Source organism: Dendrobium catenatum, unplaced genomic scaffold (genome assembly GCF_001605985.2).
Source record: "Dendrobium catenatum unplaced genomic scaffold, ASM160598v2 fragScaff_scaffold_207, whole genome shotgun sequence".
In the NCBI taxonomy this organism is placed as follows: domain Eukaryota; kingdom Viridiplantae; phylum Streptophyta; class Magnoliopsida; order Asparagales; family Orchidaceae; genus Dendrobium; species Dendrobium catenatum.
Window position 1 is genome coordinate 269,505 of NW_021318669.1, and position 26,821 is coordinate 296,325.

Sequence of the window (26,821 nt, forward strand, 5' to 3'; positions counted from 1 at the left end):
AAAATGAATGTAATTTAAATTATATCTTGATTAAAAAACTGAATAATTAACATCGGCATATAATGTGTGTTTAAGAATTAAAGAATTAGACTTCAATAATAAAAATTGCACTCAACTTGTACAATGGTGAACAAGGTGAAACGACATCAGCCAAGGGGGAAATTTCGGCCTCTCTTGTGGGGCCAACAAGAAATTAATTCATAATATTAGAGGAGGAATTAAGAAGAGGATCAAATAAAAAAAAATTCCTAATTGAATTTAAATTAAAGAGGGAAAGATTTCCTAATTGAATTCAAATTATATAGCGAAATTAATAAGGAAACAAATCTATTTTGGAGGCAATTTGAGAGCTTATTTAAGGAGGGGTCAAGGATTTATTTTTCTTAATGCATGCTTTGAGTTTGCTATAGTTTTTCCTTTGTGAGGACTTCCTAGCGGCGACTAGGTTGTTTGGGAGAACCGATTTACCTCTCTAATAGTGGATCACTTGAATCTTATTTTTTGTTGAATACTACTCATAAATCAGCCTTCCTATCGTTTCCTGCTGTTTTTCATGTTGTTTCTCTTGCTGATTTTACTCCACGACATATCAAATTGGTATCAAAGCCGTGTCTTGGGTGGAGATTACGCCCCCATTGCTAAATTCTGCAGTTTTTCTCTTCCAACCTTGCTGATTTCGCTAGTTGAAGACTAGAATCGCCAATTTTTTCGAACTTTTTCACGGTTGGGAACCTAGATCTGGGAATGGAAGCAAAGAAGATGGAGGAGTTAGACGGAAGCAAAGAAGATGGAGACGTTACAAGGCGACATGGCAAACTCCAGGCCGGGATGGAGGAGAAGTTTTCCAAAATGAAGGAGAGGTTTTTCGAAATGGAGGTGAGGTTCATAACTGTGGAAGGACGGCTTTCAACCATGGAGAACCGCTTTGGAAACATGGAAAATATGATGAAGAAGTTTATCGAGATGCAATCAAAGGCTTCGTCGGCAACTCCTAGGGATGACTGGAAGGGTAAGAAAGTTCAAGAGAAAGAGGTTGAAGTGGAAAGTATTTTCCTCAAGTATCACCCCGAGGAATGTCGAGGGGAGTGGCATTGGGGTATCCGGAAGAAAGGGCAGCGAGAGGAGGTGAGACTGAACCCTTTTGGAGGCCACCCAAGCCGGAGGGAAGGTGGACCGGAGAAAACAATGGTTGGGCTGAACCATGGTGTTCAAATCCACCAAGAGAAGGGAGATAATCGCACCACACTACACAGGAGAAACTAATAGAGGGAGAAGTCATTGGAGTATGGATGTGAGATTAAGGAAATTAAAGATGCTGGTTTTTGAAGGAGAAGATTATCATGGTTGGGTGTAAAGGGTGGAGCATTACTTCGCTACAAATAGGCTAATAGAAGGGAAGAAGCTCATGGAGGAGGGTCTATGTTTGGAGGGGAAAGTCCTAGCTTGGTTTCAGTGGAGGGAGGCCAAATATCCTATCTACTTTTAGGGAGAATTTAAGGATTTTTTGTTAGAACGTTTCCAAGCCATTCAGAAAGGAGACCTCTACGAGAAATTCTAGGCCTTAACACAAGAGGGAACCGTTATGGAATATCGGGAGAAATTTATGCTACTGTTAGGAAGACTGAGGAGAATTTCTGAGGAAGGGTTGGAAAGAAATTTCATGAAAGGCTTTAAGTAAGACATACGAGCAGAACTGCGGGTGTTGAGGCCTAGAGGACTGAGAAAACGATGGAGATGGCATAAAAGTTGGAAGAGAAACACCAAAGGAAGAAGGTCCGTCGGAGCAACACCATAGGAGGGGCTTACAAGAGAATCTCCATGCCCCTGATACCAAGGACCCAGATGGTATCATTTCAACGGAAAGCCCAAAAGGAGAAGAGCACCAAAGTTCATCTTGGAGGCAATTTCAAGTGCCTCACAGAAGAAGAAGTACACGATAGGCGAGCAAAGGGATTATACTTCAGGTGTGATGAGAGATTCACACTAGGGCATAAGTGCAAGAATTGAACCCTTCAGGTCTTGATGGTCTATGAAGGGTTAGAGGAGAACGAGGATGAGCTGGAAGATGACATAGAGGAGATGGAGCAGTTACAATTAGATGTGACGAAGGTGTCATTGAACTATGTGGTGGGATTTATCCCAAATCACACCATAAAAGGGGGCAAATTCGGGAGCAATCAGTAGTGGTTTTGGTGGATAGTGAAACTATACATAATTTCATCTCAAATTGGGTAGTGGATAGATTGAGGTTAAAGTTAGTGAGGATTGAACGATGAGGGTGATGATGGGAACAGGCAAGACAGAGAGGAGCCGGGGGATATAAAGAGGTGGTGATGACCTTGCAGGGCATTTAGGTGGTGGAAGACTTCCTTTCCTTGAACATGGGAAGTATGGATGTGATTTTAGGGATGAAGTGGCTACAGACAGTATGGGATATGAAAGTGAACTGGAAATCATTGACCATGGAGATACAAGTGGAAAGGAAGAAGGCAGTGCTTCAAGGGGATGTTAGCTTATGCAAGACCATGGTATCAGGGGTATTTGGTAGAGTTACAAGGCATAGAAGGAGTGCAGGACCAGGATACAAGGAAAATTCCAGTAGGGGTCCAACATATTCAGCAACAATATCAGGACATATTTTAGCCAACTATCGGGTTACCACCGCCACGAGAGCACGAGCATGCCATCAACCTAAAAGAGAGGACTTCTCCAATTAGTGTCAGACAATACCATTACCGCCAGATTCAGAAAAATGAGATAGAAAGGCTTATCAAGGAGATGATGGAACCAAGGATCATCAGACCTAGTGTGAGTCCCTTCCTAGTCCAATCCAATTGGTGAAAAAGAAGGATGATAGGTGGAGGTTATGTTAGAATTGCAGGGCTCTAAACAAGAAAATAGTGCTAGATAAGTTTCCATTTCCAATGATTTATGAACTCTTGAATGAGTTATTTGGAGCAGTAATCTTCTACAAGATTGATTTGAAGTCGAGGTACCATTAGATCAGGATGAAGGCAGCTAATGTGCACAAGACAGTCTTCATGACACATGAAGGGTACTGCGATTTCATGGTGATGCCTTTTGGCCTCACTAATGCCCCTGCCACCTTCCAGTCACTTATGAACCGAGTGTTCTAGCCACATCTCCGAAGGTCTGTCTTGGTATTCTTTGATAACATTTTGATACACAGCAAGACAAAGGAAGAACATTTGGAGCACTTGAAGACATTAATGGAGACCTTGAGGGAGCATCAGTTGTTTATTTACTAGGAAAAGTGCACATTTGGGCAATCACATGTGTCAACTAATCAGTCTAAAGATTCAAGCCAAGGTGGACTGACCTCTTCCTAAGAACTCGAGGGAGTTGCGGTGGTTCTTAGGACTCACCAGTTACTACCGAAAGTCTGTGAAGGGATACATCACCATAGCAAGATCATGACAGAGCAATTAAAGAAGGATAACTTCAAATGAGCGAGAAAGCGACTCGAGCATTCCAGGAGTTGAAGATGCTATGACCCATGTACTTGTACAGGCGCTCCAAGATTTTAGGAGACCATTTGTGGTGGAGATAGAAGCATCAGGCTATGGGTTAGGATCAATACTCATGCAAGACCAGCAAACTATTGCATATTTCAACCAAGTACTCACAACCAAGGCAAGGCTCAAGTTAATATATGAATGGGGGCTGATGGTGATTGTCCTGGCAATTTAGAACTGGTGAAACTATTTGTTGGGGAGACATTTTATACTCAGGACAGACCAGAGGAGTCTGAAGTAATTGTTGGAGCAGCGGATGGTCACAGAGGAGCACAAGAGATGACTATCCAAATTGCTTGGATACGACCTTAAGATCCAGTACCAATCAGGCTTAGAAAATAAAGCAACATATGCCTTGTCCAAGAGGGTCAAGGAGCAACAATTGGCAGCCTTGTCAGTACCAATGATCTTAGATTGGGGAGTATTAAGGAGAGAGAGCGAGCAGGACGAAGGATTGAGGAAAATCACAGAATAATTGTTTAAGGACTCAGAAAGTCACAGCACTTAAGCTCTGAAGGAGAACCAGCTACTCTACCAAGGGAGGTTTGTACTACCATGTCCTCAAGTTATATTACCAAGCTGTTGTAGGAATTTCATGGCAATGTGATAGGGGGACATTGAGGAGTTCATAAGACATACAGTCGACTAGCCACTGAGTTATATTGGATGGGAATGCACCGAGATGTGGAAAACATGGTCTTGAGGTGAGATGTGTGTCAGAGGCATAAACACCAGGAGGGTTACTGCAACCTTTAGCTTTACCTAAAAGGGTTTGGGAGGAAGTGACCATGGACTTCATTAAGGGATTACCACATTAGGAGGGTTATTCTGTAATACTTTGTAATAAACCGAGTAAATATGCCCTTTTATTCCACTGAAAAATCCCTACACCGCTATATCAGCCCCCACAATCTTTATCAGGGATATACTGCGCTTACATGGCATTCCAAAATCTATAATATCAGACAGAGATGAGGTATTCCTTAGTCTTTTTTTGAGGGAGGTGTTCAAGATGCAATGAACGATCTTAAAAAGGAGCACAATATATCACCCGCAGGCGGGCGCCCATACAAAAGTAATCAACAAAAGCGGGGAGACATACTTGCGTTGTTTCATTGTCACACCAAAATTATGGGCCAAATGGTTGGCATGGGTAGAATATTGGTAAAACACATTCTTCCACACAGCCGCACAGAAAATCCCCTTCAAGATTCTTTATGGGAGGGACCCACCCCATCTAATACACTACGAGCAGAGCACTACATCAGTGTCTAGTGTAGATTAAAACTTGGAGGAGAGGGATAGAATGCTAGAAGAACTCAAAGGGAATTTGTTGAGGGCTTAACAACTTATGAAAAAAGAAGGCAGATGAACACAAACGGGAAGTGCAATTCGAGCCTGGGGATAGAGTTTATCTAAACCTAAGACCATATAAGCATAAGACACTGGCCAAGAGGAGGAATGAGAAGTTATCCCCACGATATTTCGGACCCTATAAGGAGATGGAGCATATTGGAGCAATAGCCTATCGTTTGGGGTTACCAGCATCATCATCCATCCATCTAGTATTCCATGTGTTAGAACCGAGGCGAACTATCGGAGATCACACGCCCTCCTCTCTACCACCGACATTGACAAAGGACTTGGAGGTGACCTTGGAATCCATGGAGATCGTTGATGCACAATAAGGGATGATAGGAGCAAAAGAGGTCCTAGTTTGATAGAAGGATCTCCCTGAGTATGAAGCTACATGGGAGCCATATGAGATTATCAGGAGACAATTTCCATCCTTCCACCTTGAGGACAAGATATAATTCGAGGAGGGGAGCATTGATACGACAGCAATCAAGGGGGAAATTTCAGCCCCTATTGTGGGGCCTAGCAAGAAATTAATTCATTATGTTAGGAGAGGTATTAAGAAAAAGGATCAATTAAAAAAAGATTTCCTAATTGAATTTAAATTAAAGAGGAAAAGATTTCCTAATTGAATTCAAATTAAAGATGGAAAGATTTCCTAATTGAATTTAAATTATAGAGGGAAATTAATAAGGAAATAAATTTGTTTTGGAGGAAATTTGAGAGCTTATTTAAGGAGCGGTCTAGGATTTATTTTTCTTCATGCATGTTTTGAGTAAGCTGTAGTTTTTCCTTCGTGAGGGCTTCCTACCGGCGACTAGGTTGTTTGGGAGAATCGATCTACCACTCTAATTATAGATCACTTGTATCATGTTTTTTGTTGAGTTATTAATCCAAAACCCTCTCTTATTCCAACTATTTGCTAATGTTTCCTGTTATTTCTGCTATTTCTCTCGCTGATTTTACTCCACGACGTATCACGAGGATTAAGAGGCGGTAATTTAATAGATATAGATTGCTACAACCAACCTCATAATCATGAGTTCCCTCAAACACAACTTAAAAATCATGTATATTTAATTCGGAATGATGTAATGATTATAAGATTTGGTTGGAATAAAGCTATTTTTAAAACTACCAATGTTAGTTTCAAAGTAGGGATAAAAGAAAATTGACTACATTTTTAAAATCATCAATGTATGAGTCTACTAAGCAAAAAATTTGAATCTACTCTTGACTATACAACATATTTAGAATTAAATCATCTGGACTACTTGCTTTGTTATAGTGGAGCCTTTTTAGATAATTTGCATTTCATTTACATCATTTAGATTTCTCTTTCCACCACAAAACGCTCACAATCGCCACCTGCAATGGACAATCTTATCAAGATTTTCATTTGGATCACAAACATGATGAGATTCTCATCAGGATACAAGAAAATTTATAAAATACATCCCTTCTTCACGAATGCATCAATGGAGTCCTGAAGTAAAAAAAGGAGACCACATAGCATAATTTTTGTGAAAATTTGATGTAGGCAAGGGGAGGGGGGAGGGTCAAAATATGTTGAGTTGAAAATTTTGTAAGTTTCTACTAGAGTCATCTCATTAATGAGCTTCTACTTCTTAATCAGCTCATTATTGTGTATTTAATGCTAAATTAGATTCATCCCCCCCCTCCTTTACTCCTCTCTCTAAAGGCTCTTTGGTTTCCCCACTTAACTCCCCTTCCCCTTCCCTTGGTCTCTTCGGTTTTCCCTCCTGATTCGACTCCCCTGGCTGCTGATTCCGGTCCCTGTGCTGCCCCTTCGGTTCTTCCCATGATCTGTTCCTTCTCCCTTGCTGGGTGCTGGTTTTGGTCCCTGCGCTGCCCCTTCGGTTTCTCCCCAGGTGCTGGTCCCGTGGCTACTTTTTCCTTGTTTTCTGTGTGGCCTTTTTGGGATATGTTTTGGATTTAATGCAGGCCCCCTTTATGGCTGTTTGGCTGCCCTTTTTATTCTATATATAGTATATGTTTTGTAAGCAAAAAAAGGTGTGTTATGTGTGCTAATTTTTGGAACTAAACCTGCGGGTTTCTAGGATAGCTTGCGAGCTATGCCTTTTCTCTCATTCTTCTTCTAGGAAAGCTTGCGAGCTTATTCTCCTTCATCTTGGCTTCTTATCTCCTTCTTCTCCCCGCAAGTGTCCACTCCAATTGTATCTTTCTTCTCGATTCATGGAAATGCAACTTTAAGAGCTTTTATTTAAAAGTTTGTAAGCGTCGTTTTGTAAGTCTTTTATATTATAAAAGTGATGATGTGTCTTCGTTTAATGGTTGTATTTTATTAATTTTGTGGTATTTTGGAAGGTGTCCAAGTTTGTTGTAATTTTTGTGTTATATTCTATTTCTTAGAAAGAGTTTCTCTTGCTTGCAAAAATTAGGGGCTTTTCCTAATTTTTGCATGCATAAAAAATTATAATAAACTTGTCTTACCTTACACTAATAATCAAGAGTATTGTTTCATAGTGCAAGCTTTGTGCTATTGATCTCACTATCTTCTACTAAAGGAGTTCTTGCTCAATTTTGCTCATGAAGCTCTCAAATATATAGATTCATAAAAGAAGTTGAATTCTTAGAATGTCAAACAGGTATAATTCTTAATATATATATATATATATATATATATATATATATATATATATATGTGTGTGTGTGTGTGTGTACTCAAACACAAAGCTGATGTTAAAATAGCCAATGCATTAGGTAGGGTATGCTCACTTTTACATACCATGAGTGCAAAGGTGATTGTGTTTGATAAGTTGATTTAGAATACCACTCTTGTAGTGATTTTGATCAAGCTCATACATCCTTGACTAAGGATAAGCCTATTCCTATTTTGGTTTACAAGTGCAAAGCATTATCTCTTTCAAGGTACTTGCCTTTGCATCCTTGGTTCTTCGCTTCATAAATTTCTTATTGAGAAGCTACCAATTTTTTTGGCCTAGTCTTAAGTAAGATGTGACACTCATGATTGTCCAAAATAGCATTTGACAAATGAAGAAAAACAGGGAACACAACACCGATCTCTATACTCTACATCATATCCTACAAAAACTACGATAAAAATTGAGTATGGACTTTATCCTTAGTCAGCCTAGTGCATGCAAAGGTATGAATCATTTTATTATAGTAATGGGTCACTTCTTAAAGATTGCAAATTTTATTTACAGATTTTATTAACTACTATAAAACTTCTTATGCATCTTATATCGCATCTCAATTCTTTAAAGAAGTGGGTGGATTGCATGGTTTGCCTAAAACCATTGATTCTAATCGAGATGTGCATTTTATAAACTAGTTTTAGAAAACCCTCCAGAAGAATGTAGGTACCAAACTCCTATTTTAAATTGCTTATAAATCTCAATTTAATGGTCAAACTAAGAAAATAATTAAAATATTAGACAACTTACATGGATGTCCAAGTAGTGACCACACTTTTGGTTGGGTTGTAATTTTTCCTGCTATCAAATTTGCTTATAATAATTCCATTAATATATCAATCGAAAGGAAGCTGATTCACATTGTCATATGATATTAACCTCACAATCCCATAGACTTAGTTCACTTGCTTATTTCATATAAGAATAACAAGTTTGCATCATTTGTTACCTATTTCCTTAGTATTCAAAGCAGCATTGATTTAATACTATATCAAGGGCCAATCCTTAACACTGTTTTTTCCTCATTGTGAATCATCTCTACCCATATCACCTCCTGAGATACAAATACGCACCACAGGCATTACTTTCATACTTTGCTACTGACTTGCCGCTTGAGATAACATGTGCAAGATCAAATTTTGGAGGATCAAATTCCCAATATTGTTGATGGCGAAGTGCATCAATATCTAATTGGTTGGAGAGGATTTTCACCTTTGGAGGATTCATGAATAACGCTGAAGTAGCTACAATATATTTAGTCTTAGTTGCTTCAACTGTACAAGATCTTCATTCGTCGAAATTGAATTTTTCAAAGTTGAGGGTTTTGATGTGTGGGGCATCTTAACCATATCTTGCATTGTCATCACGTTAGTATTGTGTAAGTCTAGATTTCATATGCCTAGGACCCACAACATAGTGCTTGGGAAATTTGTAGGTACTGAGTGATATTATGTATGGTGATGTATTTTTTTGTATTTCTGTTATTTTAACATATATAAATCCTTTTTCATATATTTGGATAAATAGGTCATGTTAGGTCATCATATCTTAGTGGGTTATTTGGGTCATGCCATTCAATTCAATAATTTAACCTCTTTTTTCCTTGCTTATTTATCCACCCCTTCATCTCCCCATAAATTGTGACTTGTTATTTAATGAAAATATGGAAGTCACCACCATTCTTTTTATTTTTCCTCCTTTTCTTTTCTTTTTCCCTCCACTTAAATTTTCTTCTCTTTTCCTATCCTTCTTAAGTGGTTGAACACCCCATCAATCTACCTTGCTTTGAAATTAAATGGTTCATAGTTGGTGTCATGGGGTCAATAGTGGGCTTTTGTTGAGTGTGCAACCCCTTGGAAGGATGAAGAGTGTTGTCACGATAAAGGACTGTTTGTGAGAAGGATCTTCTAGTTATCAACATTTACCCTAAGTGCAATCCTTTCCAAGTTCTTCTTCTTCCTTTAAAACTCTTGTAGTAGGATTTTTTTCGTCTTATTACACTATCATTTCAACACCTTTAGATTTATTTTAGATCTCTTAATATGCTATTTTTCCCACTTAATCTTGAGTACTTGATCATGCTTAGTTTATAACAAACCTATCATAACATTGCATAATCTCCATTTTTTGCATTCATTATATCTAATCGCAATCAATTGAAAAACTGTTTTCAATAACTTATCAAGAATCATTGAATTATTGGTAAAGATTTCAAAACCCATGATTATTTGGTAGGAGAAATTAACCCACATCATTCTAGAATTTTAGATTTATCCACCATCGCAATAATTGGAAGTGCAAAAGAAAAGCAAACTAAAGGATACCATTGTGGTTTTAAATATGTAGACCTCATCTAAATCACATGATGTAGTCAAACTAGATAGAGTCGTACTTAGTGTTGCTTGTTATGGCTAAGCACACAATTGAAGATCATTCATTACTCAATCAAATCAAATAGCTTTCACCTGATCGTGACTTTGTTAGAACGGTCCATCCGGTCTATAGAGGACCGGCTCACGCTAATAGGACGGAACTCTCCGCCTCCTATACGCACCGCGCAAGCCGCCAGTTACAAAAGAGTTGTTTAGGAAGGTTTTTTGAGAGAATTAGGAGGGAAATTTGAATGTAGGGACTGTTTAGAGATTTCATTTGAATTGTATGCATTAAATAGCTTGTTTTCCTAGGGTTATGGCATCTTGAATTTAGCTGAAATTTGATATCTCTTAGTTTCTTTAAGCTCTAGCGGCATCAAGAGTTTTGGGAGAGAAAGATCCTCCTCTCGAATAGAGGATCAATTGTATCTTGGTATTTTCCGTATCTTAGATTATTGCAATAAAAACTATTGTTTTTCTGGTTTTCATTGAGTTCGAAGAGTTTTTCTCGCTGTTTTCCAAACTTGATAGGATTTACTTGAAATCTTCATGTGTTTCTTGTCAAATTGGTATCAAAGCAATTTTCTGGGTTGAAATAGAAGTCTTCCTCGTTGATTTCTACTGTGTTTTCCTCTCCGATCTGGTTGTTTTTGTTGTTTGAGAGGCTAGATCCGCGTCAAGTTTGTTGATCTTTGCTATTTGAGCCTAAATTTAGATTCCCATGAATGGAAGAAAGGTGGAAGTATTAGAAGGGGAGATCGGACACATGAAATCTGAAATTTCAATTCTCCATGCTCAAATTTCAAATATAAAAAAAGATATTTCCGCCATCCATGATAAGTTAGATTCGAAATTTTTCATTCTTGAGGAGATGTTGAAGAAAATGCATGAGGGCTAAACCAAAATATCGCCGTCGGAGGTGAGGGAAGGCGCCGACGGCCAAGGAACTGGGGAAAACCCTAAGCCGATCAGACGAAGAAGAGATCAAGAGGTGGAGAATTTGGAGGGAATAGAAAAAATGCCTCCCTTAAGGATTCTTAGTGCGGAGTCGGGTAAAGGATATGTGTAAAAGAGTGTGGGGGTTGGACATAAGTGGAAGGGTGCTGAATTTGAAAGGGAAAGGGGGAATTTTGACTAAATGAGGGCTGAATTGAAAAGAGGAGTTTGTGATGATCCAAGGGGTGCTGAATTTGAAAAGAGGTGGGAATTTGATTAAAGACTTGGGTATTAACATAGAATGGATGATTGAGACACTTGGGGGAAACCACCCCCTTGGGGAATGGAAAATTATGGAGGGAACGGAGGAAATCCGAGGGTGAAGAAATTGAAGATGTCAATCTTTAAGGGGGAGGATGCGCACGGTTGGATCTACAAGATTTAAAGATATTTCGCCGTCAATGGGTTGACGGAGGAGGAGAAACTGACGGCAGCGGACCTATGTTCGGAAGGGAAGGCTTTGGCTTGGTACCAATGGAGGGACATGCGACAACCCATACAAAGTTGGAGGGAGTTCAAGGATTGTTTGGTAGAATGTTTCGGAACTGGCAGGGGAGGAGACTTCTACGAGCAGTTCTTCGCCTTGACGCAGGATGGTTCAGTGATAAAGTACCGAGAGAGGTTCAAATACCTTGCTAGCCGATTGGACCGCCTTTCTGAGACAAGGGAACTTCATGAAGGGATTGACACCGGAGATTCGGGCAGCGGTTAGAATAATGAGATCTCGTGACTTGGGAGAGACTATGGAGCTAGCTCAATTGGTAGAGGACTAGAGGCATCTGAAGAGAGATAGACTGGAGGTAGCAGCTCAGGAGGCTCATACAGGATGACCACCACCTTATTGAAATCCAAGGAGCCAACATCAGATACTCTTCGAGGGACTTCGAAGGAAAAGATGCATGAGGAAGACCTGGGGACAACTTCAAGAAGTCACAGAGACTGAATTACAGGAGAAGAGAGTGAAGGGGCTTTGTTTCAAATATGATGAGAGGTATATATCGGGGCACAGGTGTAAGGACCAAACTCTTCAGGTTATTACCATTTGTGATGAGGAGGGAATAAAGGAGGGTGTCTTCTTTCCACCTTGCGGACAAGGTGGGTCTTTGGGAAGGGAGTATTGTTAGACCGGTCCAGCCAGTCCATACAGGACCAGCTCACGCTAACCAGGGAGGAACTCTCCACCTCCCGTACGCACCGCGCAAGCCTTCAATTACAAAAGAGTTGTCTGGGAAGCTTTTTTGAGAGAATTAGGAGGAAAATTTGAATATATTGACTGCTTAGATATTTCATTTTGAATTATATGCATTAAATAACTTATTTTCCTAGTATTAGGGCATCTTGAATTTGGCTGAAATTTGAGATCTCTTAATTTCTTTGGGCTCTAGCAGCATCTAGAGATTTGGGGGAGAAAAATCCTCCTCTCGAATAGAGGATCAATTGTATCTTGGTATTTTTAGTCTATATCTTTGATTATTGCAATAAAAACTATTGTTTTTCTGGTTTTCGTTGAGTTCGGAAGAATTTTTCTCGTTGTTTTTTCCGAAATTGATAGGATTTACTTGAAATCTTCAAGCGTTTCCTATCAAACTTCAATGATCAAATGATTTGTGTATTCAAGACAATTTAACTATTTATCACTTATATTCATTAATATTCAAATATTTCTGCAACTGTGGGCACCATGTAGTGCTGGAATTTAAAAGATATCATGTGAAAACTACTGAAGTCATTTAAGGTGGAAAGAATTAAACAAATTATATTCTTTCATTATTTTCATTAATCCCCAAATCACCTCATGAGGGCTGACATGGAAAAGATATGTTGCAAGAAATGCTTCCCAAGTTCATTTGATAAAAGGAATGAAACAAATTGTATTGTATTATTTTCCAAAATAATTATGAAAATTGGAAATGTTTCTACCATTCCGCACTCTCCCTCTATTTTTCCTCTCTTTTTCTCTTTGGTTTTGTACATGAAAAAAAAATTCAAGAACTCTACCCCAAATTCTATTTATAGATATAAGCATGAGTTGGTTGGAGCCAATGTTTAAAATTGCGTAATCGGGTATTGAGGTGTTTTTTCGTTTATGAGGCGAGAGGCGTTTTGAGGCGTAAGCCTTAAAATAAAAAAATTACGTAAACATAAAATGATAAATTTTGTATATACTAATGAGTAAATAATATATAAAACATAAAAATGCACAAGATATGAAGTGAAATCAAAATATCCCAATAATAAGACAACATGAAATATAGTTCAACTCAAACTCCATCTTTCCCAAATCAAAATATCCCAATAAAAATGCCAGATTAAGAGCATGCCAAGTTCAAAACCTTCACAGTAAAATGCTGCAATTCTGGAGTCTCATCGCCAAATTTAATCCACCACTCAACTAATATTTATATAAGAGAGTTTAATTAGTGCGAAAAAAATAACTTTTAAATAAATGTTTAAAACATTAAGTAAAATTACCAAGAGATCGTTTGGTAATTGTATCATTTGCTTGTTGTAATCCAAAAAAGACTTCTTTGTTCCTAGAAGGTACCAATTGCATGTCAGCATTTGATCTTTCAGTTGCATCACTTATTAACCGATCCATGCAAGGATATAATCCCAACTTTATTTCAGAGTTTGTAGACTTATTCTCTGCATATCGATACTGAGGGTTTAGATAATAACCAGCTGCATGCATGTGCCGGTGAAGTTGTAGCTCCCATCTATCATCAATAATATTCCAAATTTCCCTAAAGCCACCCTCTTCGCCTCCTAAGTTGGAGGCAATCATTTCTTTGGCTTCATTCATGGCATTATGGATGAAACCCATTGTAGGCTTATTCTCAGCATCCACCATCCTTAAAACTTGAACCAAATGTCTAGTGGTAGTAATGGCATATAAGATACTTTATCAAAATCTATCATTTAAAACAATTTTTTAATCTATTTTCCCTCAGCCTTTTTCGCCCAAGCACAACTCAACCACTGTGTAGGTGTGAACATAGCCTCTAAAAGTTGTCTAGCATCCAGCATGCTCTCTAAGGTCAAGTAAGCGATGACAAATCTTGTTGCTGCTGGCCTAGAATTTCTTTCTTTGAAAATTTCCTCATAAGAGCTAGAACCCAAGAGTGGTTGTAAATAAACTTGGTTATTTTTTTTGCTTTAGTAAGCACATTTTTTATGTTGAGGTAGCTCGCCAAGCTTCTTAAGAATCAAATATATACAATGTGCAGCACATGGAGTCCAGTGCAGATATTTCCTCTTCTCCATAAGTTTGTTACCTACAGCCTTGTAAGCACTTGCATTATTTGTCACAATTTGTACAACCAAATGTTCCTCAACCTCCTCAATAATGCTATCTAATAATCCAAATATGAACTCAGCATCTTTGACCTGGTCAGATTGCTTCAATTGATCTTAAAAACACAATACCATAAGGATTATTAATGAGAATGTTGATTAGACTTCTGTTTAATATCAGACCACCCATTTGACATAATTGTTACTCCTGTTTGGGTCCAGTACTCTTAATTTCTTCGATGCTTTTATCAGTGCTTTCCAACTCCTCCTTCAGAATCCATGTTCTCAAATCATACATGGTTGAAGATTTGAACCCTCTCTCAAATGCTCCAACTGAACGAATCATGTTGTAATAGGCAGGTAATGTTGCAACATTAAATGAAATTGCATTTTCGTAGAAAAAATCTGCCTATATCCTTACACACTCTTCTCCGTGCCTCCCTTGCATTTTCTGGGGCCATCTTCTATGTAGTATGAGGCATATCCTTTGATGTGTCCACCATATAATGATCCATGGGCCCCCTAACACCCCTAGATGAAATGGGTTTCATCGAAGAAGATGAATCCCTAACGTCGTGCTCATTCCCGTAGTAAGAGCCAACATCAACTCTATCCTCAAATTGCTTATGTGCAAGATGTTTTGACGTGGTAGACTTATTCATATATGATTTTATCTCCTCCCTTATAGTATCAGGAACTTAGGAGCATGGGGCAACATTCTTGTGAGACCCTAAAAAGTGATCTTTCATCCTAGTCACACCACCCTTCACAACTTTATCACAGCAACTGCATTTTAGATAGATATATTTTTTATCACTTCCCCCTACATCCACCCGAGTGTTATGTTTCCATGCTAGATATTTTCTATGACCTGACGCAGCTTTATCATTACTTTTGATCATCCTTTATGAGAAGAATATATTAGTGCAATATATCAAACCCCTAAACATAAGGCTTCACTTATTTTATATTAAGAAAACTTATACAAACATGCACTCATGAAGAAGCAGACTAACACTAACAACTACTACTAAAGATGATGAATACAACAATATACCGGTCTACCGAGGGTCAAAGAGGGCGCTGTCCCCTAGCGGGGTTCGACCTGTGGTACCGAGTATGTATTGCTCAGTACCGAGCATATACCTGTTTGGTACCGAGCGGTACTAGCTCGGTATCGAGCATGTACCTACTCGGTACCGAGCATGTACCTACTCGGTAAAAGGTTGCGGTAGAAGATAACTCCAAGTAATAAACGAAGAGCAACTCGATGTGATAGGACGCCGAACGAAGAGGGAAAAAGGTCGCTTGAAGAAGGGAGAAAACCTGTTTTCGATAAATGATAGAAGACCGTGCGGGGGGGGAACTGGGGCCTTCCATTTTTTCATCTATTATGGCAGTGGGACAGATTGGAAATTGTATGTGGGCATAATAATTTGATGGCGAGTAGAGAACAATAAAAAGTTATAGATATTGCTTACAAAAAAGATTATAGGGCTATTTGAGATAATTTTTTATTTTTATTTTTTAAAAATATATTTGATTTATTTTTTCCATTTTCTTTTTTATTTTTTTATAATAATCACTGATTTTTTAAAATACTCAAAACAACTTTTGGGTGTTTTTAAATGTCATTATTTATTTTTTAAAATGAAAACTACACCTCGCTGCAGGCTGCTATCATCACCTTATGCAAAATTTAATAAAAAATAAAAACAACTTATTCAGGATATCAAACATGATTTTATTTTATACTAAAACATAAAAAAAAGACAAAATAAAAACAGAAAGTGATCACGACCGTGCTCTAAGTGATTCATGGTAGGTAATTGATATGCTTCTTGATGATTCAAGAAGGATGGGGCACCTTTAGAGTGCACGTGGACTCCTTAGAGAGGAAATGAGAAAAAAAAAAAAAAAAAAACAGAACTTTATTTCTCTGAATCAAAATTACATCAATTGGAGTTATTTATATGTTTTTACATAAGCGTTTAAAGGGTGGGTCGGCTGCTTAAACAAAAATAAACCAAAATTACAAGTGATAGACCAGCTACTTAGAGAACCATGGCTGGTTTCGGCCCTAAACAGGCCTGATGGGTTTTGGTCTCTTTGTCCTGCGCTAGTTATTGTATTGCGGCACTGGTTGAGGTATTTGATAATTTCATATAGCTAGTAGCTTGTCCTTTGAAGTTATCTTCTTCCATCCTCTTCGGAGAAATACCATAGCATTTGAATTGTAGTCTTTAGCTTGTTCTTCTGAGTTCTTGATCCATTCTTCACCTTATTTTGGTATTATTTTTGCATCCAAGGGAAAGCATTGGTGATTAAAAGTAATTCATAAAGGCTTTTATGATGTTTACTTATCAAATTTATTAACTCATCGTAGTTTGCATACCTATAGATTTAAAAACTAACTACTTGCAAATTACATAATAAAAATAATAATCCAATATCTATTTTATAGTAATTAATTGCCTAATAATCATATTAGCACTACTAATTGTATATTAAAACTAAAGTAGTTGTTATAAAGGTAGCAAAGGAACCTAATCAATTAATAGCCTGATTTACAATTAACTAATTAAGTAGTACATTAGTTTGGGTGCTAAAAAATAATCAATCAATATTTAAATTAGTGTATGGTCATTTTCTTATTCACAACTTACTTATTAAGGGGCATAATTCATTTTTTGATTATTACACCCAGATCCATGCATTATTTACTAAGAAAAATTAATTAATAAATATTCAATTAATGAATGACCTTATGACCTTTTTAAAAATTTTAATCATTTGCTCATCCATCATATCTAAAACCATATCATTACTCTATTAGCTAGAGTTCTAATTTTATTAAAAGACTAACAACCTAGTGATGTTAGCACCCTAAATGAAAATAGAAATGTTTGCTTTTATCATCGTAATAATAAAACCGAAGTTAGAGATGCTTTAAAGAAAATGAAGTGTGGAAAAGCTGTAGGACCTAATGATATTCTAATAGAGATGTGGAAATGTTTAGGAGATGAAGAAATTGCTTGGCTTATGAAAATTTTTAATATTATTTTGAAAACTAAAAAAATGTCAAATGAGTTGAGTGTGTTGGTTCCTATTTTAAGAATAAAGGTGATGCACAAGAGTTTTCAATTATAGAGAAATTCAGTTAAATGTGTTATTCATTAGAACTATAGGAGAGAGTTATTGAGCATAAGTTACAGCGTAGTACTAATGTTTCTCAAAATCAATTTGGATTCATACTAGGTAGGCCTATTATGGAAGCTATACATTTATTGAGAAGTTTGATGGAGAGTTATAGAAAGAATAAGGAGGATCTTCATATGATATTTATTGATTTAGAGAAAGCATATGATAAAGTTTCAAGAGAAGTGCTCTGAAAAGTCTTAGAAAAGAAAGGAGTTAATAATGCTTATATTGAAGTCATTAAATATATTTATGTAGGTGCTGCTACTTGTGTTCAAGCATAAGGTGGTTTGACCAAGTAGTTTCAAATTTCAATTGGATTAAATCAAGGATCAGCTTTCAGCTCATATCCTTTTGCTTTAGTCATGGATATTCTTACCAGACATTTGCAAGAGGATGTATCCTGATGTATTTTTCTTCTGATGGTATTCTTCTTGTTGATGAGACTAGAGAGGGAGCTGAAGGAAAACTTGAATTATGAAGATCAACATTAAAGTCTAAAGGTTTTTATTTAAGTAGATCTAAAATTGAATACATGGAGTGTAATTTTAATAGTAATAGGCCTAGTGGGGGATTGTGACTTTGGGCGATAAAGTCATTAAAAAAAGTACATGTTTAAGATATATCGGGTCTATTGTTCAAAGTGAAGATGAAATAGATGGGGATATTATTAATAGAATTCAAGTTGGATGGTTGAATGAATGAATGCATCAGGCCTTTTGTGTGATAGAAAAAAACCTCTACAACTTGAGAATTATATAAGATGGTGGTGAGACCTACAATACTTTATGATGCAGAATGATGACCATTAAAAGAGAAGCATAAAATTAAGTTAAGTGTTGTAGAAATGAAGAAGCTCAGGTGGATGAAGGGCTTTACACTTTGAGATAGAATGTGAGAGTATATACATGAAAAGGTTGGAGTATCTCTAATGGTAGATAAGATTAGAGAGAGTCGCCTTAGATAGTTTAGTCACATAAAACGTCAGCCTTCCAATGACCCGATTAGGAGAGTAGATGTATTAGATTTTATCAATGTTAAAAAATATAAATATAGACCTAAAAAAACTTCGTTAAAAAGTATTAGAAATGACCCTTTTTTATTATATTTAACTGAGAATTTGACTCTTAACAAGATACAATAGAGAAAAAGGATTCATGTTGCCGACCCCACAATGAGATAAATGCTTGATGTTGTTGTACTAACAACATAGTTAGAAGCATTAAGTGCTATTTCATACCTTAATCATTATTGATTTATCTATAAAATTGTCTTTACTACTGAAACTCTTTTATGATTTGAGTAATAAATTTGAACACTAACATTATTAGCAACATAATTACTAATACCTCGATCAAACATGAGTGCCCTATTAAGTCTTCCACTTACTACATAAGAATTCATGATGCAAGTAATAAATTAGCTAGTTTATAGAAATCAGCCACCAAAATGATTTACAGACTAACTCACAAATACTATTATATTAATAGATTAGCTTGTTTTATTCAATCCAGATTTACTAAACCTCACTTCCAACCAAAAAACCTTAAATGCTGCTAAAGATAAACTATATAAGAACACATTTTCTTGATTAAATTGACGCAGATGCAAAATAATACTTGACATAAGAAATTGCATTTCACCAGAAAGCTCGAATTTCTTCAGATGTACCTGTCATTCTTGGCTAACACGGACAGCAACATGCAATGTGCTATAACACTAGGCATGATTCCAGCTGACTGGATTTCCAGAAAATGCTCTCTGCTTTGATCAACAAGCCCTGCAGTACAGTAAACATTAAGAAGTGCCTCAAGGGTCCTTTCGTTAGGATTGCAACTAGAATTCTGCATTTCAACGTATGTTTTCACAGCGTCCTCAAACTGCCCACCCTGGCAATATGCTTCAACTAGACCATTAAAAGAATCCTCATTTCTTTGAATCCCAACACCATTCATGCGCGTCATCGTTGCCTCTGCTTCCTTGAACAGCCCACCTCTTGCAAATGAAAAAATAAGGGAATTATATGTTTCAACTGTAGGCACACAACCAATCTCATTCATTGTATTGAAGGCTACAAGAGCTTCCTGGCATAAAAAGAACCGGTCATTATATGCTTGACGAATATAGGTCATTAAATTTAAAATGCTCAATTATACATACAATGTATCCACATCATTAAGGAGGCTCACCTCATACAGAGCCGCCTGTCCATAAGCTTCGACAACACCTGTGTAAGTCTTGGAACTAGGCACAACTTCCTTGCTGTTCATATGCGAGAGAATAAATTTTGCATCTTCATGAAGGCCGCCCTTACCACAAGCTAAAACGAGGTTTTCATAAGTTTTCATGTTTGGCTCCACCTTCTCCTCAATCATGTCATAGAACAAAGTAATCACCTCCTTAAGATATCCTCCTTCTCCAAAAACCTGAATGAGAATATTGTAGGTGGAGGCATCAGGCTCAGTATTTCCAACCTTCATTTCCAGGAAAAGTTCCCGCACATTTTCATACTGCCCATTGCGACCATAAAGATTAAGCAGGATGCTGTAGGTGGCAGCGGTAGGATTGCAACCAGCTGCTTGCATTTGCCGCAACACAGCCATTGCCTCTTTCACCTCACCATCACGTGCATGAGCCTCCATTAGCACATTGTAGGCTGCAGCATCTGGGAGATGGCCGCCAGCTTCCATCTCTGCAAGGAGATCAGACACCCGTCCAAGCCGGCCGAGCTTCCAAAATGTATCAACGAGATATGCATGTGTGGAATTGTCAGGGTTAACGCCCGCGTCAAGCATTGTCCTTAGCACCATCTCCGCCTGCTCGGCAAGCCTCCTTGCCCCTGCAGCAGCAATCAGAGTGTTATAAGTAAAAATGTCAGGATGAATCCCAGCATGCCGCATTTCAGCAAACAGGCTCAGAAGAGCATCCCACGATAGATTCGCCCTAGAGCAGGCATTGAGGACAGTGTTGTAAGTGAGCACAGAGGGAGAAACGCGCTCAGCCTTCATCTGGGCAAGGAGGTCAAGGGCGGATTCATGGCGTCCATTGCGGGCATAGGCATTGATTACTGCGGTATAGGATAGGACAGTGCGGGGAACGGAATGGGCAGGCATATCGTCGAACACCTCACGGGCTTTATCAAGGAGGGACTCGCGGCCGAGAACGCCGATAAGGATAGCGTGAATATGCTCATCTGGGCGACACCAGAGCTGGCGCTGCATGTACTTGAAGAGGCGGAGGGAGCGCTGCCAGTCACTGCGGCGGGCAAACTCACGGAATACGAGAGCGAAGTCGGAGAGGGAGACGCGGCCGCGGAATGTCTCGAGGCACCGGGCAATGCTTCCGCGTGGAGGGAGACTGCTGAGTTTGTTTATTAGGGTTTCCACCTCGTAGCTGTACTTGCCCTTCTCGACCTGCGCCGACGAATTTGAAAGGACAAGCTCCTTTGGCTTCGCTCTGCTCACAGGCGACAGGGCCAGCGCAGCGGCAGATGTGGATGCCGGAGGAAGAATCAATGGACGGCGGGAGAGTGAAATATGGTCAACGAAGTTGGGATTGCGCAGGATTTGGAAAGAGAATGGAGGAGAGTTGGAAATCGAAGGTAGGGTCTGGAAGACAAGAGCCATGGGAGTTGGATTGTTTCAGTGGAGGAGAAGATGATGGAGATGAGATCTTAACTCGGAATGTGCGAATAACTCCGGCAAAGGAGAAATTATTCTTTTGGCACTTTTATTAGGTCCGGTGTAAGGACGTAGAGGAAGGTTTAGTTGGAGGCAAAATCCTGCGAAAAAATTTGATATTTGCTCGGTATTGTTAGGTATTATTTTATAATAACAATGAATACCGCTCTGTAAAGACCAATATCGAGTTATACCGAGCTATACCGTGCAATACGAGTTGTACCGAGTTTTTCCTAGGAAAAACTTAGTACAACTTTTATATAACTCGGTATTGCTCGGTATAGCTCAGTATAACTCGGTATTGAGTCTTCACGTGATGGTATTCCTCGTTATTGTTTGGTATTGCTCGGTATTTGCTCGATATTTCTCATTTTTTGGCGCGATTTGGCTTCCGCTTTTGGGTGACTTCTTTTTTCTCAAGTCACTAAAATTTAAATAGGATGTTTAAAGAAAAAATGGCTTGAGAGTAAATTTAATGGGAAGGATGCATGCTAAAGGTTTCACCTATTTGAAATTTTAAAAAAAGTGTTTGAGGACTGGCTACAGGCAAGAACAGCTGCTGAAGATGGGCATTCGTTCACTTGCTTAATTAAACTAGAGTTACTTAAATACCCAAGACTGAAAGAGTTTCCCATTATGCTTTCTAAGCTAAAACCGAGGAAATAACAAGGCTACCGTCACTGAGTTGCTTGAAAATCACAAATTACCCCAACCTAATCCCTCTTGGCAGATATTGAGAAGTGGAAGTTACTAATAATTGCCATGGATTAATCATGGTAAAACTTTAAATTAGTTTTCAATTTAAAAAAATAAAATAAAATCAAAAGTCAAAATGGAGATCAGATCAGGAGTTTATTGCTAACCCCGTATGTATCGAGAGCTATCTGCAAATCTTTGCAAATATCCTGAAAATCCCTTAAAATCCGTCGAAAGCTGCTCTGATCAAATCCCATCAACCAGCAGCTCCTCGATCAAGCGAGAAATTATTCTGTGTGGAATCCGATCACAACGATGTGTTCGGTTGCTTACGTGGAAAGGGTTAAACAGTCAATTGACTTGGGTAAACCTCATAAACCCGACCCGACTTCTAGCCCGACCCGGGAGATTTAGGTTGGTGCTTCTTTTTTCAGAATTTAAGGCGCGCGCGAATCACCGCAATATATAATGCTTAGAGCCAAAATTTTCGCAGAGAAGCCAAAAATTTCGCAGAGAAAATGACGATGAAGATGGAGATTGATCTGGAGGAGGATGTTGGTTTTTATGAGCAGACAATATTTTCGCAGGTCTCGGAGGAAGCCGATAACCTAGAGAATGCCGACGTCCAGAAAACAAGCGCACATGAAGCAGAAAACCTAAAACCAGTGCGACTAGACGAAAAGTTCAGCTTATCGGTAAAGTTCACCTTCTTCCAAGTTTTCTTTATAGCAATGTTGCAATTAAATTTCTTTACATAGCCATTTTTTTGATGTAATTATTTTAGGGTATAAAGATTTTTGATGTATTTATTGTGTTTAACAAAGATGCGTATTTTTATCAACAATGTGCATAATGTAAAATTGTAATTGATTTAAAAAGAATACTCGATGTTCTCTTCTTCTAAAAGTTCGCCTCCTTCCAAGTTTTCTTTGTTCATTTATTTTGTTTAATAAAGATGCGGTTTTTTATCAATAATGTGCATAATGTAAGATTGTAATTGATTTAAAAAGAATACTCGATGTTCTCTTCTTCTAAAGCATTATTGATCTAGGCTACAATAAAGATTTTGTAGTTCGATTTTTTTATTTCAAAGGTTTGTTGCGTATTATTTGCGTATGTATTTTGTATCTATTTGATATACATTGAATATTTTCTACGTATATATTACGTAAACATTGCGTATACATTGCGTATTGTGTTGCTTAATTGCTGCTTATCTTTTGCGTATCTTTTGCGTATTTTACCATTCACTTAATGCGTATTTCTCATGATGTTTATGTTAATGAGAAAGAAGCATACGAGGCTTATCGTGCGTATTATTTTGCTTAATTACTGCTTATTGGTTGCGGATTGGATAATTCATTTATTGCATATTTATCATGATGTTTATGTTAATGCGAAAGAGGCATACGAGGCTTATCGTAATTATGGCCAAAATCTTGGTTTTAGTGTTCGTAAGGATCATCACAGTTACTGGCCAAATTCCAGAAATTTAAAATCCAAGAACTTTGTTTGTTTAAAAGCTGGTTTCAAGAAGTTGGCTGATCTTAATATCCAAAGAAAATATCGAAAATCAGATACCCAAACTGGTTGTCCAGCTATGATTAGGTTTACAGTGGATGAAGCTGGATATTGGAAGGTGAAAAAATTTATTGAAAATCACTATCATGATTTGCCTAGGTTAGAAGACCGGCATCTTCTTAGATCATGCAGGAATATGTGTGATGAAAAAGCTTTCGTTCTTAAAGCAATGACAGATGCTGGGATAAGAACCATTGATGCATTTTCCTTCATTGCTGATGAAGTTGGAGGAGTCGAAAATATTAGATTCACAAGGAGGGATGCGTACAACTTTAGTGGGCAAGGTCATCCAGGTAATCTCCTCACCTCTATTTGGAAGACCAGTAAGGAGGGCCATTTCATCAGCTGTGAAAGGTGCAACATGACCCTATATAATAAAACTTTGCTTTTGAATATTCCACATTGTCAGCAGCTTGTAGACTAGTGGGGCGTTTTGCTCAAATCCAGAAAAATGAAGAAATTGGTAAATATTCAGGTCCTTCAATTTTTCTTCAATTTCAAGAGGAATTATCTCGGAAAAAGTATCACAAATTATTCTCAATGTCGAAACATAGCATCGATAAGATATAGGACGGACTTAAATCTGCGTAAATTAAGAAACTAAAATTAATTTAGAGAAGTAGGTGATACGCATTAAGTACACAAAGCATAAGCATATTATATGCATATTATACGCATAAAATACGCAATGTATACGCATTCTATACGCATTACATACGCAAATCATACGCAGTTGATACGCAAAGTACGCAAAATATATGAAAAATATCTGCAGAAATCTAGGGTTTTTTACATTAATCGTTTTTTCTTTATTGGAAGTTTATTTTTATGATTTAAAGATCCAAAGTATTTATTATAAAATGTTAGGGTTTGTCTTCAACATATACGCAGAAAATAAGCAAAATATACGCAAAATATACACATTGTATACAAATAAAATACGCAGAAAGAACGTAAATGGTGAGATAAATATAATCTTTTATAGTTCTCAGAATGTTTTTTTTTTTTTTTTTTTTTTTTCATCAAATACGCATTGAATACCAAAGAAATACGTAGAACATTTTATGTTAAAGTAAGCAATAACGTACCTTTTTCTTTGCAGGTGAATCCTTCCCCTCCTCCATTTGAGCAGAAGAGATTGCTGGAAATTTTTGAGAATATTTTTTTTGCAGGAACCTCGGGAGAGAACAGGAGCGAATGGCCGAAATGTGAAAATTTTCTGCCTTTTTCATCTTTTACTGTTAAATTCGATGGGCGGGCGGGTGTCTTGTCGTATGCAGTAAACGGGTCAGATCTTAACTTTCCACGTAAGCACAACACGCGTAATGTTTTTTTTGGCAACCGAACACACCTCTGTGACCGGATTCCACACAGAATAATTTCTCCCGGCAAAGGCATAGCTTGTGGAATACGAGTCGTGCAGCGGAAGCATTATTCGGTGCGAACGATAGACACATAATTTTGTATTTTAATTTAATGATTTTTATTTACATAATACTTTAAATTATTATATTTATGTATCTAACATCCAAAGTATATTATTTACATACCTACCACTCAAATACATCATGTTTCATCTAAATTATCGCCCAGTCAAAACTCCTTCACTCCGACTCTGCCTTTTGCACGTGAAATCCATTCTTCCACACAAAGGGAAGAGGCTGCCGGCATTGGACTCAAAGGCGAGGGATGAGGCTGCCCTCCTAACATTTAAGAGCTCTGTCACCTTTGATCCCTCTGAAATTCTTTCTAGATGGTATCCAACAGTGAGTAACCAATGCGAGCGGTATGGATTACTTGTAACACGACTTCCAGCAGAGTCACTGGCCTCAATCTTTGGCACAAAGGCTTCACTGCTTGCTGGAATGCTGAATTCTGACATCGGGAATTTTAAGAAGCTCAAGTTCCTCTCTCTTCCTTACAATTCATTATCCGGCAGGATTTTTGCGGCGACGATTGGCGCGCTTCGGCAACTAGAGCTTCTGGATCTCTGTTGCAACATTTTCTCTGGGTGGGTCCTCGATCAGATAGGTAACTTGAAGTCCCATTGGAGATTACAACTTGCTAAATCACCTTAAGCTTTATGGCAATCTTTTAGTTGGTGCAATTCTTCCAGATATTGGGAAATGCTCCAATATCCAGACTTTGCTTCTTGATGGCAATAATTTGATTAACTACTCCCTTACTGGTAGCTCTTCACAATTGTACTTGAATAACACTGAGGAGTTTAATGCCTTCATTGGGGCGATCCGACCTAAAATTTTCTCAATTCCCAGCCTGGAGATTTGTTGGACTACAAAGGCGAACCTTGATGGAATCTTACTTACTTGGATATGAGCTTGAACAATCTGCAGGGTCCAGTTCCTGTTGCTTTAAGTGTGTAGTGCATGGCCTATTTTAGTGCCTGTCAAAACATTCTTTCGAGATCTCTTGTTGGATTGTCTAGCAAGATTTGCACAAAAAAGTATATTCTTTTGAAAATTTACTACAAAAATTATCTTCATAGTGTTGAAGAAGCTAATCCATTTGGATTAGTGTTGGGTGGTGATATTTTGATTCTCCATGACTTCAGTTCAAATGATTTCAGTGAGCCTATTTGAAGCCGGCTACTAGAACAACTCCTTTCAATTCATGGCACAAGCTTCCCATCACCATCACCATCACCTCTTCTTCCTCCTACAAGCTTCTTTCATCTTCTTCCAACCTCTTATGCTTCGCTATAATATTGCAACCTTCCTCTTCTCTTCTTATCTACAATCTCCTTAGTCTATCCTCGAAGATCATTACTTGTCCCAAACAATCGTCTTATACTACGACTCTGATTTCCTACCCTTCTCCTCACGGTTACAATATCTTTCTCCCCAGCTCCTCATTCGCCTCTTTCTTTCGAGCCCCTACTCCTCCTCCTCACGGAATATGAGGCTAGAGGGGGGATTTTTGACGGGTCTTAAAGGGGCGGGTGGGTCAATATTTTTACAACAACAACACTCGATGACTCAACTTGATACTATGGTAAATCTTTTGAAGAAAATCTAAAGTGTTGTCATCATCCAGAATTCACGCGAAAAAAAATTAGTGTTTTTGCTCTCCTGAAGTTCTCTCGAAGCTGGTTTTGTATCTCGAAGAATGAATGACTTCTAATGTTCGAAATCATTCTTTTTATTCAAGAAGGTAAGCTCAATCCATCCTCCTTACTGATTAGGGCAAGCTCGCTCTTAAGAAAATGTTTTTCATAATAATTTTGATTTTCACCATACTGTAAATCTCTAAATCTCAACGTTTTTATTTTCTTCAAATATTGTAATATCAGTAGTAGAACAATGAATGGTGAACTTGTATTAAGTGTAATTGAAAGTATTTTTGTTGAGTTATGTGTGGAGTTCTGGACAATGCCTACAACTCACTATGTA

At 37.9% G+C, this 26,821-nt stretch overlaps 1 protein-coding gene across 2 annotated transcripts in view; it reads right to left on the reverse strand.

Moving 5' to 3' along the window:
* The window catches only part of LOC110094271 (pentatricopeptide repeat-containing protein At1g74850, chloroplastic), a 33,439-nt gene extending 12,254 nt beyond the window's left edge, over positions 1 to 21,185 (reverse strand). Inside the window, exons 1-2 of one of the 2 annotated variants that reach the window (XR_002302852.2) lie at positions 19,644 to 21,185; positions 19,126 to 19,538 (exon numbers count right to left, since the gene is read on the reverse strand). Coding sequence is in view for 1 of the 2 variants with exons in the window: in XM_020819464.2 (XP_020675123.1) it covers positions 19,126 to 19,538; positions 19,644 to 21,080 (1,850 nt within the window). In the remaining variant the exon portion in view is untranslated. The remainder of the gene's footprint in view (positions 1 to 19,125; positions 19,539 to 19,643) is intronic. The other variant, XM_020819464.2, reaches the window with a different exon arrangement.
* Between the last annotated feature and the right edge of the window lie 5,636 nt (positions 21,186 to 26,821).